The following is a 17,045-nucleotide window of genomic DNA, read 5'->3' as shown; positions in this document are numbered from 1 at the left end:
TCAAAAGTAGGTTCAGGGGCTGGGACAACAGTACAGTGAAGTGAATGCTTGCCTTGCACACAGCTAACCTGAGTTCGACCCCCTGCATTCCATGTGGTCTGCCAAGCACTTTCAGAGTGATTGCTGAGTGCAGAGCCAGAAGTTACCCTGAGCATCACAGTGTGCCCAACTCCTCCCACCAAAAAAAAAAGAAACAAAAAGTAGATTTAACCATTTCTTTGGGTTTTCGTTTTCTCAGAATCGCTCTTGTCTCATGTAGAATTCACATTAAATAACTCTGCATACTTTTCTCCTGCATGTTTTTATGACTTTTTCCTTTGGAGGAGGGGGGTGGAGGGGAATACACACCCAGCTGTGCTCAAGGCTTACTTCTGGCTCTGAGTTTAGAGATCACTCCTGGCTGTGCTCATGGGACCATACGGGGTGCATACAGGGTGCTAGGGATCGAACCTGGGTCAGCCAAGAGAAAGGCAAGCACCATGCCTGTTGTACCCTCTGTCCAGCCCTCCTACATGCTTTTCGCCCCAGAGACTCTAAGTTAAAAAATTCTGGGACAATTGACAAAAGTCAGTAAAAGGTAAGGATTCTTATCAAAGTCAGCCTTCCAGATTCCTATTTGTTGCTGTCCAGTGAAGCAAGAAAATGAGACTTCTTTCCCCTTCTTTTCCCAATTCAGATTTACAGGAGAAAAAAATATTTTGAGAATTCATTTTTGAATTCTGACTCTTGTGAGTCTGATTTGCAATACACATTGACTGATTATTAATATTTAATCAACCCTGAAAAAGTCATTGTGTTCCTGTACCTCTGACTGCCCCTTGCTGTATGGTTCTTTATACCAGCTATAAAGACAATAAAATTCTTTACTTTCTTAGGCTGCCTTAAGGAGTAAGTCTGGATCCTGGGGATGATGGAGGAAGAAGGTCCTGTATCTTCTGCATCATCTTTGGAGTTGTCTCTTGTATCCATAGTTAAGCTATAAAAAGGTTTATTTCAGAGTTACAGTGAAAGGTATAATATTCAAGACTTGGAATGTTTATGTCTAAGAAAATCAGGGTTAGTTCTTCCCAGTTCCACTATGTCAGTTCCAGATAGATATAAGAAACTTCTTTGCCTTTTAAGCTATGAATAACTCAGCAACAGATAATTCAGAAATAAACTTAAACACTTATCTTTTCTCTTTGCCTAATCCGTAAAGAATCTAGAAACTTGTAAGTGTTCTCATCTTCATGGCAACATTGTTGTTTTAATAAATTCAATGATATAATTAGAAACATTATGTTCCCAAGGCTGTGACTGGAAAATTGTAGTTAAGATTATAAATCAGATATGAGGGGCTGGAGAGACAGCACAGGGGATAACACACAAGCCTTGCAGTTGACCCTGATTCAATCCCTAGTACCATGTGGTTCTTTGAGCATCACCCAGTGCAACCCTGCTGAATGCAGTCCTGATTAATCCCCAGCACCACAGGGTCTAAAGAGCACTTCGTCCTTGGGCCCTCAAACTGAACTGCCGGCGAGTGGCTGAGAATTGTAGGGAGGGGCACCAGATCTCCTGAACATCCTTTGGAAGGTCCAGAAATAAATAGGTACTAAAATGAAATTTGGTGGCAAGTTCTGGGCTTCATTTTCAAACTGAAGGGAATTTTTTAAAGTCTAATCTGATAGCTAAATGTAAAAATTCAACAATACAAATTTAAAAAGAGACTTCTAGAGACTTCTGTGGTCAATTACTACTGAATGTACTTAGGCAAATAACAGGCCAAATGCAATGAGACCAGACTTTTTTTTTTTTTTTTGGTTTTTGGGTCACACCCGGTGATGCACAGGGGTTACTCCTGGCTCTTCACTCAGGAATTAACCCTGGCCGTGCTCAGGGGACCATATGGGATGCTGGGATTAGAACCCGAGTCGGCCGCGTGCAAGGCAAACGCCCTACCCGCTGTGCTATTGCTCCAGCCCCCAGACTTATTTTGTAAGTAAGAATAAATGTATTAAGGGCCAGAGTGATAGGTAAGTGTGTGATAGGCCAGAGTGATAGGTAAGTGTGTGATAGGTGCTTGTTTGCATTGTATGCAGCTGAGCTGGGTTTGATCACCGGCACCCCATATGACCCCCAGAGCCCACTAGAAGTGACCCCTGAGCGCCAACCCAGGAGTCAGGTATAGTCCAGAAACAAACCAAAACAAAAGGAATAAACTTGTCAGGCCAAGAAGATAGGACAAAGAGGTGGGGCACTTGCTTCTCTGGCACCACAGAGTTCCCTTGAACAATGCGAGGAACAACCGAAGTGCCAAGTCAGAAGCAGTCCCTGAGCACCATGGTGTATGGCCCAAAAACGAGACCGAATAAAGTAGAAGAGACTTTTTTGGGTTTATTCTAATCAACAAAGCACGGTGACTATAGAGAAATTTTCATTTTCACTAGAAATCTACAGAGTAGTTCTGTGGGTTCTCAATTCTAATCTGGCAACAGTCTCCAAATTTACATTCCCAATTCCCTCCCACCCTTCTGACTTGGCATAACTAAAAATTAAAATGGAATTTCAAAAGGGGTAGGTAAAGGAAGGACTTCCCTTGCCCCCTAAAGTAGGATTTGTGGGGCCAGAGAGAGTACAGCTGGGAGGGTACTTGCCTTGCCCAGGCCCAGCCTAAATTCAATCCCCAGCACTCCATATAGTCCCCTGAGCTTACCAGGAGTGATTCCTGAGTGCAAAGTCAAAAGTATATCCTAAGCACTCAGGGTGTCCCACCACCCCACCACCACCAAAATAAGACCCATAAAGTAGGGTTTGTCTTGTTTGGGGACCATGTGGTAGTGCTCAGGGCTTACTCCAGGTTCTGGGCTCAGGAAACCACTCCTGACAGTGCACAGGGGACCACAGAGGGTAAGCTGAATGGAAGGCAAGTGCGCTACCTGCTGTACTATCACTCCAGCCCAATCACTTAAACAGATCATTTTAGTCATCAATCACTAAACAGAACAAAACCTTGTTCTCTGCCAAATGCTAACAATATAACAATATAAAAAGATCAGAACAAGAAAGATATGGTCTTAGCATTGCTGGATGTGGCCCAAAAACAAACAAATCACATGGGGAAGGGGGTGGAGCAATTACAGTGAATAAGGCCTTGTATGAAACCGATCTGTGCACAATCCCCAGCACTACATATGGTCCCCAGAGGGCCCAACAGGATTAATTCCTGACCACATTGCCAGGAGTAAGCCTGCTGTATCACCAGGTGTGGCCTCAAAAACAAACCAACAAAGAAAAAACCCAGCATCAGGGAATATAAAGATTTCACTTTTCTTGATAATACTCTAAAACCTAGAGACTTAAATATGGCCAACTAATCTATACTTTCAATTTAGATTACTGATCAAGACAAACTAACTACATGGAAACTTACAGTGTATCATGAGGGTTGCTCAATTTTGTCCAATTCTACAAGAAACAAAAAGATTGTTAATTTTATTTATTAACTAAGAGAAATATGTCAATCAGGTTGTAACCATTAATACATGATAACCAATCCAGTACAATATAATTCATAATTAAGACACTAGTAATGACTCATTTTGGAAAAAACTGCCTACTATTTGTTGAGCTTACTTAATGGTATCACTGTCACGGTCACTGTCGTCCCGTTGTTCATCAATTTGCTCGAGCAGACACCAGTAACATCTCCATTGTGAGACTTGTTGTTACTGTTTTTGGCATATCGAATATGCCACGGGGAGCTTGTCAGGTTCTGCCATGTGGGCGACTTAACAGTGACAAACTAAACACTTTCCCTTTAAAATCAGAACAAGGTAGAGATGTTAACTCTTACCATTTCTACTTAACACTGTAGTGGAAGTTCTAAGCAGTGTAACATGCCAAGAAAAAGAATAATGTATATGTATACTTTCCTTTTCTTGGAAATATATCAGAAAACAATAAGTAAAACTCTTTTGTAGATGACTTGATCCCATACGTAAAAAACCCTAAAGAATCCCTAAAAAAAACTATTAGAGTAATAAACAAGTTTAGCAAAGCTGTAAGATCGGCATACAACTATCACTTCCAGTCTTAGTTGTGTGGTGTGGTGTGTACATGTGTGTATTACCATCCTCTAGCATGTAGAAGGTGATAAGCAGCACTTAATATCAGAAGTGTCTGGGGCACTGCAAAGATAGCACCAAAGGGCTGGAGACTTTTGCATGCACCAGATTCCAGGTATGATTCCCAGAGCTATATGACCTCTCAGGTGCCACTATGTGTGACCCTTGTGGCCCCTAGGACCACGGAATAGTTAGGCTAGAGCCAAGAACAGTGGACCCTGGGCCTCTGAGCACTGCTGGTGAGGTTCACAAATAAATTTATATATATGTATGTGTGTGTACATACACACATATAAAATTATATATGTACATACATACACACACATATATTTGGGGGTCACCTGATACTGCTGAGGCTACTTCCAGCTCTACGCCAAGAGAGCTAGAGATCATCAAACCAGGGTTGGCCATATGCAAATCAAGCACCTCAACTCCTGTATTATCGCTCCAGTCCCTAAATAAATAATTCCAAAAATAGAGTAAATAATTCCAAAAACAGAAGTTCTGGCAATGTTTTGTGACCAGAAACATGCCATAAGAACTTATAAACTCTGTTTACATCCATTAGCTTACAGTAAAAGTTCAGAAATGAAGGCTGATTCTCTCCTGAACATCACCAGAAGTAATTCTCCGAGCACAGAGCTAGGACTAAATGGTGAGTGACTATTGCTAGGTTCGGCCCAAACCCATTCTCCTCCAAAATTCAGAAAACAAGAAAAATACCTTTAGCAAGCAATTCGTTAAGGCCAGAGTGATAGGATAGCGGATAGGGCGCTTGCCTTGCACACAGTCAATATGGTTTTGATCCCTGGCACTCCCAAGTATTACTTCCTCCAGGAATAATCCCTGAGTATATAGCCAGGAGTAAGCTCTGAGCATAGCTGTGTGGCTCCAAAACTAAAAATAAATAAATAAAAATAAAGTAATTTGTGAACCAGAGAGGTAATACAGTAGACAATACAGTGTACTTGCCTTTCCATGCAGTAGATCCCAGTTTGATTCCCAGCACAGCATATGGTCATACAAGTGCCTCCAGATAGAGTCAGGAACAGCCCCTGAACACATAAGATATGGCCCCAAATCTAAGCCCCTCCCCACCCCGCAAAATAGAAGGGGGCAATTTTGGAATCACTGGTAAAGTTCATACACCTTGAGGCCTGAGTGATAGTACAGCATGTAAGGCATTTACCTTGCACATGGATGACCTGGATTCAATCCCTGGCATCCCATATGGTTCCCCCGAGCACCGACAGGAGTAATTCCTTAGTGCAGAGCCAGGAGCAACCCCTCAGTGTAGCTGGGTGTGACCCAAAAAGAAAAAAAAAGTTCATATACCTTAAGTAATTTTATAATAGAAATATACTCTAGAGAAACTTTACTTATACAGGGTGTATAAGTAAATTATTAAACACGTTCATTCCAGGGGCTGGAAGATAGTACAGTGATCAGGTAGGGCATTTGCCTTATACACAGCAAACCTGGGTTCAATTCCTAGTACCTCATCTGATGCCCTGGTAAGGCCAGGAGTGGATCCCTGAGCTCAGAGCCTAGAGCAAGACTTTAGTAATGTCGGGTATTGCCCCCCCAAAAAACAAACAAACAAAAAAATAAAATGTTCACTCCAAGGTCAGAGAGACAGTATAAGGGTTAAGGAAGGCATTTGCTTAGCATGCAGGTTGCTGCTGCAACCCTGGTTTCAATCCCAGCATGGCATATGGTCCACTGAGCACCACCAAGAGGAATCCTTGAATACAAAGCCAGGTTTAGCCCCATATAAAGCCGGATATGGCCCCCAAATAACAACAACAAAAAAGCTCACTCCACTAAAAATAAATAATAATAATTAGAGCCATGCCCACAGAAGACAAAAAGAACAGACATCAATAGCAAAAGTTTCTTATATAAAACAAAACAATTTCATGCAACTGGTATGAGCTTACATACCTAAGTAAACTGTATATACTGCTATTATATGTGTATTGTGTATATATAACTATAATATATATATTATAGTCTTATATATATATAAAATGCTACTGGTACCAATGGAAGACTTCTGATCAAGCCATGCACCTACATATTCCAAGGAAGGTGACTAGCAGCCTATGGTGTTGGCAAAATCAAGCATGGAACTCTTGATGCTGCTTAGCTAAGGAAGTTAGAACCTCAGCAGAGGGAAGGAAGGAGAGCAGTGAAGGACTTCAGTCCAAGGAAGGAAAGTTCCCCTCAACTGTGTGACTGGGCTCTGAACTCAGATAATTTGGGCAGACATCCTCCTAGTCAGAACCTCCATTCCGGCCCATAAGAGAGGGATCATCCCAACAGTGTTGGTCTGCAATCAAATGGAAAAATGTCGATACTCTGGGGACATGCAGTTCTCTGGGTCACTGGCAGATTCTACCATGGTGAAGAGAAAGATTTATATGGCTGCTAAGACAGATATCTGCGGCTATACAGAACCTTGTGATCTTAGCAGACACAGCTTGGCCATGGAAGCAGCCTTCTGCAATGCCATCACTACTTAGCATCTATAACCATCAGCACTGTAGGCTAAGGGACCTCAAGAGATACACTGACAGCAAATAATAATTACTTAATTGTTTTTGTTTTGGGGCGACACCTGGAGCAGGACTTACTTCTGGCTCTGAGTTCACAGATCACTCCTGGGAGTGCTCAGGGGACCATATGCAGTAACAGGGATTGAACTAAGCTCAGTCACATAAAAATGCCTTATTCCCTATACTATTCCCTTGGCCCCAACAGCAAATAATAATTGTAGGGGATGCCAACACACCACTTATAGTGATAAACAGATCACCCAGACAAAATACTACCAAGGAAATAGTATCATTAGATTAAGTAATTGATTAGATGGACTTAATATATTCAGAAATGCCATCCACAAATAAGTAAATACGTATCTTCATAAGTGCACATGAAATAGTCTCAGGGAGTAAGTAGAACATGTTAGAAAATAAAGATTTAATAAATATGTGGGAATTTTGTTTAAAATACATGTGAAGATAAAATTCAAATTAATAATTTTTTTCCAATCACGATGACTTGAAGCTAGAAACAAACAATTAAAAGAAAATGGGCAAAAAGGGAAAAGAGAGAGAGAGGAGAAAAGTGCCTGCCATAGAGGCAGGTGGGCAAAGGGGGAGGTACGGGGACGCTGTTGTTGTTTTGGTGTTTTTTTTTTTTTGGAGGGGGGGAGGATAGGTAAAGGGATGCTTTTGGTGCTGAGATGGCACAGAAACTCTGGTAGTGGGTCTGGTGAGCAGATTAACTCCTCTGTACCACACAGATGTTAAACTACACTGCTGAAATTCTATACTGCTGCAAAGTAATGCTGTATCAGATAGTACAAGAGTTAAGGCACTTCTCTTGCACATGCCAACTGAGGTTCAATTCCCAATATTATATACGGTCTTTGAGGACTGCCAGGAGTGATCTCTGAGCACAGTCATTTTTGCCCTGAATACCACTGGGTATGGCCAAAAAACAGAAAAATTAAAACAAAGGGGGGGGGGAAATTATCTGAAATATTACTAGGGGAATGAATAAGCTGTGATACATCCATACATTCATACAAGAATGAAGATCCACTTGTTAGTTAAAAATGACTCAACCTGAAAATCTACATGTAACCTACAGGTTAAAACTCAACCAAGGACCAGAAAGAGAGAACTCAACAGACTGAGCACATGCTTCACGAGGAAGATCTAGGTTCAATCCCCAGCAGCGCATGGTCATTCCCCACTCTAGTGCCACTGAGTCTCTGAGCACAGAGTAAGAAGTAGCCCAAGCACCATGGGGTGTGGCTTAAAAACCAAAACCAACAAACCATAAAAAACTCAAAATAAAAGTTGAATGTGAAAAAAGTAGGTTTCAATACTAATGTTAAGACCATACCACTTACACACTATCTCTACAATACCACTTACATTAAGCCTGCAACTCACAAAATAATTTTATACCTTATTTACTGATTCATATTGACAATACACATATGTAGAAGAATTATTAAAACACAAGGGAAATTATAAACAGTGAAGTTATCTTGATGAAACAGAAGGGGAGAAAGGGATGGAGATAAATGCAGAAAAGATATAAATGAATTTTCAATTTTATTCACAATATTTTCCACGTTTGAAAATAAGCTACAGAAAATTTTGTAAAATCCTATTCTAAAATTAGGCAGTGAATACAATTTTCTCAGTACTCTTCCATATGCTTGAAACAAATTTTTTTGTTTGTTTGTTTGTTTGTTTGTTTGTTTGTTTTTTGGGTCACACCCGGCAATGCACAGGGGTTACTCCTGGCTCTGCACTCAGGAATTACCGCTGGCACTGCTCAGGGGACCATATGGGATGCTGGGAATTGAACTCGGGTCAGCCGCATGCAAGGCAAATGCCCTACCCGCTGTGCTATCGCTCCAGCCCCGAACCTGAAAAAATTTTTTAAGTACAGGTTTGGTCAAATGAACATATACATGTACCTGGCGGGGGGGGGGGGTGCGGGGGGAACTGGAGTGTGCTCAGCTGTGCTCAGAGGCTGCTCCTGGCTGAGTGCTCAGGGAGAAGCACTAAGCTAGGTATGTTCAGGGAACCATGTGGTGCTATGGATAGGAATCAGGCCTCCAACATGCAAAACATGCACTCCTTTTAATTTCTGGCCCAGATCAAGAGAAAAATTTTAATCTCTTTGGAAAGTATTCCATTAGTATCTCGCTAGTGTCTAACTTCCTTTAATGTGACAGAAACTCTCAGGTATGTAGGCACAAACATGCTATAGTGCTGAGTCGCCCTTTCTTACAAGATCCTGCCTCAGGCACTAAAAAGTCAACCCAAACAACCAATATGCCATCACCCACCCACATCAGTGTAGTTCAGAAATCTTTTATCTTACTACAAAATTATTCCCCTGAGTCATTCTTACATTTCATCACAGGTCTCTGTGCAAAAGCCTACCATGAGGCTGGAGAGTACAAAAGGTAGGGGGTTTGCCCTGCACACACCCAACCCATATTCAGTCCCCAGCACTCAACACCCGAGCCCCACTAGGAGTGATCCCTAAGCACAGAGCCAAGAGTAAGCCCTGGGCACTGCCAGCAGTGGCCCAAACACCAAAAAATAGCACTGTCGTTCTGTTGTTCATCGATTTGCTTGAGCGGGCACCAGTAACGTCTCCATTGTGAGACTTGTTGTTACTGTTTTTAGCATATCAAATACGCCACGGGTAGCTTGCCGGGCTCTCCGAGACAGACAGAGTAATCAAACCCATGTTGGCCGTGTGTAAGACAAACAACGCCCTACCTGCTGTGCTATCGCTCTAGCCCACCAAAAAATAAAATAAAATAAAATTTATAGCATCAGCAAGAGAGGAAGTATGAAGATTAAGGCATTTGCCTTGAATGGGGTCGGCTGTGAATCGATTCCTGTTCATCCCCAAGCACTAAAAAGATGACCTCCACGGACAGAGCTGGGAGTAGCTGACGGGTGTGTGGCCCCCCAAATAAACTAAATGTGAATATCTTTCAACTTCAAAATTCTACTTTTAGGGACCAAAGAAAGAATACAGCAGGTAGGATGGTTATCTAGCACGCAGCTACCCAACTTCGATCTTCATTATCACATATGGTCTCCTGGTCACCTCTGCAAGTGACCCGAGCAGAGCCACGAGTAAGCCTTAAGGATTGCCAGGTGCGGCCCAAACCCCCTCCCTACAAAATAGGGTCCTACTTTAATTACATACCAAGAGAAACATTAATACATGTACTCAAGAGAATGCATACAATTTCTACAGCATTATTATATTAAAAAAGTTTAGTTATATGTGCATGAACGGAAGAATGGTTTAATCAATGGTATAGACTCTGGAATTTAATTCATCAGTTAAAATGAGTAAGATAGGACTGGGATGTAGCTCAGCGCAAGAGCTCTTGCCTTGCAAGTGTGAGGGAGCAGGATAGCATCCTTAGCATAGAAGGAGAAAGAGAGAGAAAGAATATATTAGTTCAGGATGTGGCTCAGTGGCAGGGCACATTATTCATGTATAAGTCCCTAGATTCAATCCTGACACTGAAAAAAAAAATGACATAAATATGTACGAGTATGAAAGAGCTCTAAAATGTGCTGTTAATTTATTTTAAGGCATATATAGCATAGTCTCATATATACAAGCAATTATAAAGCTATAAATTTATGCATAAATAAATTTTTAAAAATCAGATAAGGGATCCAGAGATAGTTCAAAGAACTGGAGCGCACACTTTCCTGGATTCTCTGGGTTCCACCCTTGGAACTGTATGGTCTCCGAAGCACTACTGCACATGACTCTTGACCCATAATTTTCAGAAATGTTTTTGAAGAAATAATACAATTTTGAAAAACTTTGGGGTCAGAGCTATAATACAGCAGGAAAGGATCTTGCCTTGCACATGGCCATTTCAGGTTCAATCCCCAGTACCCCATACGGTCCCCTGAGTCCCGCCATGAGCGATCCCTGGCTAGAGAGCCAGGTGTAAGCCCTGAGCACTGCTAGGTGTGATCCAAAAAGAAAGTCACTCTTCTGAACTATCCATTTCTTCAAATAACTGGACTCTAGATAGGCTTCCTAAAGACATCATATACACAATCAACTTCAAATTCTGAACAAGCTTCTAAAACAATTTTTTTGGAGGACATACCTTGCAGTACTCAGGGGTGACACCTGGTTCTGTGCTCAGGAGCCTCTCCTGTCAGTGCTTGGGAGATCACAAGCAATGCTAGGGATCAAATGGGGTCATTTGCATGGAAGGCAAGTGCCTTAACCCCTCTAATATTTTTCCAATTCCCTCTCAGACAGTTCTGGAAATCTGCTTCTTTTCGGGAGGTTTGGGGCAACACCCAGAATAGCTCAGAGGCTATTCTTGCTGTGCTGGCAATACCATATGTGGTGCCGAGAATTCAAACCAGGGTAAGCTACCCCAGCAGATACATGAGCGGCAAGTATCTTACCTCTTAAACTATCTCTCCAGACTCTATTACAGTTCTTTTTTTTTTTTTTTTTTTTTTTTTTTTTTGCTTTTTGGGTCACACCTGGCGATGCACAGGGGTTACTCCTGGCTCTGCACTCAGAAATCACTCCTGGCGGTGCTCAGGGGACCATATGGGATGCTGGGAATCGAACCCAGGTCGACCGTGTGCAAGGCAAACGCCCTACCCTCTGTGCTATCACTCCAGCCCTCTATAACAGTTCTTAATGTTCAATCCTTCCAGGTCCAAGGAGAAGAGAATCCACAAATTTTACTAATATAAAACAAGGCTTCTTTCTCAGAAAAAGTATAAATTTTCACATATGTAGTAGAACCATTAATCAAGATCAATAAATAAAAGGAAATTGCCTATACGTAAAATAAAAGGTTTCCAACAAAAATATGCTAACTCAGTAAGATTCAAAGGTTCAATATGTGGTTTTTTTTGGGTTTTTTTTTTTTTTTTTTTGGTTTTCGGGTCACACCCGGCGATGCACAGGGGTTATTCCTGGCTCTTCACTCAGGAATTACCCCTGGCGGTGCTCAGGGGACCATATGGGACGCTGGGATTAGAACCCGGGTCGGCCGCGTGCAAGGCAAACGCCCTACCCGCTGTGCTATCGCTCCAGCCCCTCAATATGTGTTTTGAGCAGAGAATGATTTCAATTATAAAGCAACAGTTTGGTTCCAAACTCAAACAGACTAGAGTTCTGTAACTCCATCCCATTACTAAATATGTACCTTGAGACAAATTTCTTCTTTTCAACCCTAACTACCTCCAAGAACTCTTAAAAGGATTAAATAATATGTATAAACTCTTAATACAATGTCTGGTACACAGCAGGAGTATATGATAGCATGCTTCCCTCTCTAATTTTCAAAAACTTTAGTCAAAGATTGATTTATAAAGAAGGTAGGAATTAAGAACAGAATAAAAATTGTTAACTCAACTGATAGGAGGATCCTCCCGGTACTTTTAATTTGCAAACTAAAAATAAAGAGTAAATTTCTCAAATTATTGGTAAACTGCGAATGTGAAAATGCATAACTGATCTTGAAGTGCTTTTTCCCCTCTATGAAATATTCTTCCTCTTTAGTCTTGGGATTATCTAAGACTTAAGTCACAGAAAACTATTCTGAAAGAATTCTGGGAGATGGCCAGAACATAATGTCAAAGAAGTTAGAAGAGTAAATATTATATAATAAAAGTAACATGGGCTTTGGAAGCAAACACAGTTGGTTGAAAAGATGGTTATAGAGAATGTTTAAGTCCTGCCGCTATTGTGTTCTAGAGGTATAATCTTCTGAAAGGCATTTTACTTCTCAGAACCTCATTTCTTTACTTGTACAATGGAGATGAAGCCATCCACCTCTTGCTATGTCCTTACCAGAATTTTTAAAAAAACTAACAAGTCCTGGCATAAAAGGCCAATTAATGGTAACTATTATTAGGGTCAATCTGCCAACTGCCTTGCTGAACATTTTGCAAAGATGTACTTTCCTCTTTGGCAAAGGAATCATACTGATCCCACAGTCCCATGCCTATACCCAAAATGTTCCATTTTAGTAATCTATAATTAACCAAATCAAGGGTTTTAAGAATTCAGGGCAAGAAAAGTCTAACATGGCTCAACTCATTCTCTGCTGACGGCAACAATGCCAAATCAAGGTGGATATGCTTGCCAAAAGAAAAAAAAAAAGTCCGCTTAAACATGATCATTACTGATACTTACGTAAGCTCAAACTAGTTTGTGGTTCTTGGGCTTGGCTTGCACGTACACTGTCTTATTGTCAGAAAATTTGAATAGTGCTGAAATAAACTGTCTCCTGCCTCGTTTTCCCCACTGCAATATGACATTCCTCTAGTCCCATTATCAAGACTACATAAAAGAAATGCTCTATTATTGCTATTGCATTTCCTGTGGAACTTACCTTCCCATTTGCAAATTACTTCTTAAAGAAATATCTGGTTTTGGGGCTCACTTTATATGAGCTTATGAAGAAAGCTATTAATACAAATAACCACAATGACAAGATCTAGTCTACAGAGTACCACAAGTTACAGGTCGGAGTTAAGTGCCAAAGATAAGACTGAGTAACCTGCACACCATACGTTATTTCTTATTAACCACTGCACTTGGGAATTATGATTCTTTTAAAAAGTTTTCTTTCCTTTGTGTGACTAAGCAAAGTAAGTGAGTAAGTGAATTATGGAGACTGATGAGAGAGGGCCAGGGATATGCTCAGCCTAAGTACATACATGCCTCGTATCCATGAGACTTGGGTTCAATTCCCAGCACCGCAAAAACAGCAATGAAAGAAAACTGATGACAGTTACAGGAATGAAGTAGAAGAAACCAACAAAGAAATGGGACTTAAGATAAATAAGTTTGTATGTGACAGTTACAAAATAAAAGCAACAGTCATCAATTACGCAGACAAAAGCAGAAATCCCTAGTATACCGCCAGTCCCTCTGGAGACCATGATAAAGGGAGAAGGGAGTCAAGGTCAGAATGATAAATTTAAATAAACAAACTAAGAATCAAGAAAGGCTCAACAAATCAAAGCGTCACACTGCAGTCCCTTGTGAGGTGACTTTCAACTTGGGGAAAGAAGGGCAATCTTATGCACTTATTCTAACTTAGCCAATTCATTATGTTTCTTGTCCCCACCAAAACTTAAATGCCTTTAAGTTGTGTCATACAGCTGCATACTTGCCCAGAGCTTCAACCTGCTTAATTTCCAGTAGAGAAGCTGTTTTTTGGTTGCAATTAACTTTAAGGCAAGCTCAGCCCTGTCTTGCATAGCCTTAAGGCTGCTGAGTAAATCTAGAATCATGGAACCTACTTTTTGATGCTAGAAAAACAGGAAGAAGGTGGCTCAGCAACAAGAAAATGGTTAAGAAGTACATCTAAAATTCAGAAAAACAGATTACAGATATCTTGGTCTGTGCTTTGGTAATTTCTTTAGATATAGAATTTATTGTGAATACCTTTTAGAGGAGGTCACCATGACATGCACTTAAATCCATGATGGGAAGAAAGATAAAATAAAATCCATTCTCCATAAAAATAGTAGCCATAGGGGCTGGAGCGATAGCACAGCGAGTAGGGCGTTTGCCTTGCACGCAGCCGACCCGGGTTCAATTCCCAGCATCCCATATGGTCCCCTGAGCAGCGCCAGGGGTAATTCCTGAATGCATGAGCCAGGCAGGAGTAACCCCTGTGCATCGCTGGGTGTGACCCAAAAAGAAAAAAAAATAAAAAATAAGCATAATCTCTTAAACCCAAATTATATATGTGCTAAGTTAAATACTAAAGCCCTTTACAAATATCTCCAAAGAGATTAGAAAATTTGGAAATCCCACCAAAAAAGAGGAGGGAGGGTTTAAACTAGGATTCAAACCCTGGTCTGCCTGATTTAAAATCCCATGCTCTAAAATTAAAAGGAATTTGTTAAACACTTTTACCCTTAAGAAAACCCATCAAACTTAAGATTTTACACAAAAAGCTCCTTAGTCAGAGGTAAGAGACTTGGTCAAAGCTATAAAGCAACTGAACAACTCCGAAAAGTGTTTCCCATTTCCAGACTCCTCTAAGATCTACCAGCCCCGGCACCCCAGCTGCTGCCTTCTTCCTCTAATTCCTCCCAGAGGAGTTTTACACTGTAAATGACAAGGACACTGCCCTAAAGCGTATCATTAAGCAAATTCCTTCAGTCTTGCTCAGGCCTAATTTGTTTATAATTGGGTAAATAAGATAAAGGATGATTTACTTTATACCTTCATCGTGTGGCTCTTATTATGCCAAAAAGTTATGCTGGGGGCCCGTGCCATAGTACAGCAGGTGGAGCGTTTGCCTCGCACGTGGCCGACCCGGGTTCCATCCCCTGCAGCCCATAAAGTTCCAGGAGTTAATTAATTCCTGAGTGCAGCGCCCTGAGCACGGCTAGATGTAACCCCTTCCCCAACCCCACCCCAACTCCTGGGGAAAAAAAAAAAAAGTTATGCTGGACTCAAGGTTCCCATTCAGCCGAGTCCTACACACAGTAGGGAAGAAAAAAAAAACCAAGGACGACTGCTCATCTTTTTATGGCAGTTCTAGTAAAGCAATTACCTATCATTCGCCAACAATAAAAGGGTAGGTATAAACCACCGCGCTCTGGACTGCGCCGGGGAAGGCACAATCCATACATCAGTCTTTTCCCTCTATTTGTCCCCACCTAGTTCTTTTTTCTCCCTCACCCCCCCCCTCCACACACACACTTGGGCTAGCTAGCTGAAGTTTATGACAGAGTTCCAGAGACACAGCACTGAGTGCGAGAGCCAGTGCGAGGGGAAACAGGAGGGGTCTGATCCACCCCGTCCTCAACTCGGTTCACGATGCCCAGGCAGGCAGGCAGGCAGGCAGGCAGCGGGCAGGCAGGCAGGCAGCGGGCAGGCGGCGGGCAGGCGGGCGCGCCCGCCTCTGCCCCCCGCACCGCGGTCTGGCAGCAGCTGTCGGCCGGGGGGCCGTCCCCGGGAGTGGAAGCGTCGCGGCCAGACATTTCCAGGTCACAGACAGGGAACCTCCGAGAACAATCGCACTCTCGGGCCGCAGTCCCCGCCACCCGGGCGCGCCACTGCCGGGCAGAGAAGGGCGAAGCTCTGAGGCGGAGCGGCGGGGTGTGTGTGTGTGTGTTTGGGGCGCGGGGGGCGGGGGGCTCCCGGCCCGGAGCGGCGCCCCGATATCCGATCGCGGGGTCCGGCACGCCGGGCACGCGGCCTCGGGGCTGCGGGCTGGCAGCGGCCGGCGCCGGGCAGGGCAGGAAGAGAGTGGCCCCCCGCCCCCCGCCTGCGTCCAGCCAGCAGGCGCCCGAGCTGTCCCCGGCGTGGCAACCACTGCTGCCCACTCGGCTTGCTCTCCCCGCGGCGGGGGGGAGGGGGTGGGGCGGGCGATTTTTCAATTTTTTTCGAGACCACCGAGGCGGAGGTCCAAAGGTTCGGGGGGTTCGGAGAGGGAGTCCTCGGGGTGCCTCGACTCTCCCCGCCCCCGAGTAGTAAGCGAGCGCGCTCCCTCCATGTTCCGTGCCACCTGGCGCCGGGGCTCGCGGGCCCGAGCATCCCGGCCGAGGGGCGTGGAGGGGCCGCCGCCGCCGCGGCGCGCGCGCCCGGCCCCCTCCCCGCCCGGCGCCCGTACCTTCTTGACGGTGCGCGGCGCCTCGGTGACGGTGCCGTCGGGGCTGACCAGGGCCTCGCCGCCGTCGCGGTGCCGCTGGTGCTGGTGGTGAGGGTCGCTCCGCTTCATGGCCGACGCCTGAGGCACTTTGCCCGCGGCGGGGCTGAGCGCGGCGGCGGCGGCGGCGGCGGGCGCCGAGCCCGGCCCGGGGGCTGGGGGCCGCTCGGCGGCGGGAGCCGGAGCCTCGGGGTCCCCGCCGCCTGCCGGGGGAGCCGGGGGAGCCATGGGGTTGACGGCCGCTGCCGCGCTCAGGACCAGCTGCGATTCCACCTCGGACGGACTCAGGTCCTTCAGCTCCACCTCAGGCACCTTGGCGGCAGCCGCGGCTGACACGACCTGCACCGACATCACCGCCTCCGCGGCCACCGGCGGCTCGGGCTCGGGCTCGGGCTCGGCCCCGCCTCCCGCCTCCCTTCCCCTGCCCTCCCCCATTCCCCCACTCCTCCCCTCCATCGCCTCCGCTTCCCACCCCCTTCCTCCGCCCGCCAGCCCGCCAGCCAGCCCCGGTCGCTCCCGCTCCACCCCGCCCCGCCCCGGCCGGGCCCCGCTCGCGCGCGAGGCGCCACGGAACCTGTAGTGCGCTTGCTCGGTCTCGCACGCCGCGGCCGGGCCGAAAGACTACAGCTCCCAGCATGCCCTGCGCTCATGGGCGGGGTGGGGCGGGGCCCTGGGGGGCCTGCTGGGAGTTGTAGTCCAGCCGCCTT

General features: G+C 44.5%; 1 protein-coding gene across 2 annotated transcripts in view; it reads right to left on the bottom strand.

The window, feature by feature from the left end:
• The window catches only part of AHCYL2 (adenosylhomocysteinase like 2), a 189,015-nt gene extending 172,261 nt beyond the window's left edge, over positions 1–16,754 (bottom strand). For both annotated transcript variants that reach the window (XM_055123900.1, XM_055123901.1), the window contains exon 1: positions 16,303–16,754. In XM_055123900.1, the coding sequence (XP_054979875.1) occupies positions 16,303–16,689 (387 nt within the window). In that variant the 5' untranslated portion in view covers positions 16,690–16,754. The remainder of the gene's footprint in view (positions 1–16,302) is intronic.
• Positions 16,755–17,045: the final 291 nt, after the last annotated feature.

The sequence above is a fragment of the Sorex araneus genome, chromosome 1 (assembly GCF_027595985.1).
Source record: "Sorex araneus isolate mSorAra2 chromosome 1, mSorAra2.pri, whole genome shotgun sequence".
Classification (NCBI taxonomy): Eukaryota; Metazoa; Chordata; class Mammalia; order Eulipotyphla; family Soricidae; genus Sorex; species Sorex araneus.
The sequence above is the reverse complement of the archived record's forward strand: the minus strand, read 5'-3'. Positions and strand labels throughout refer to the sequence as shown.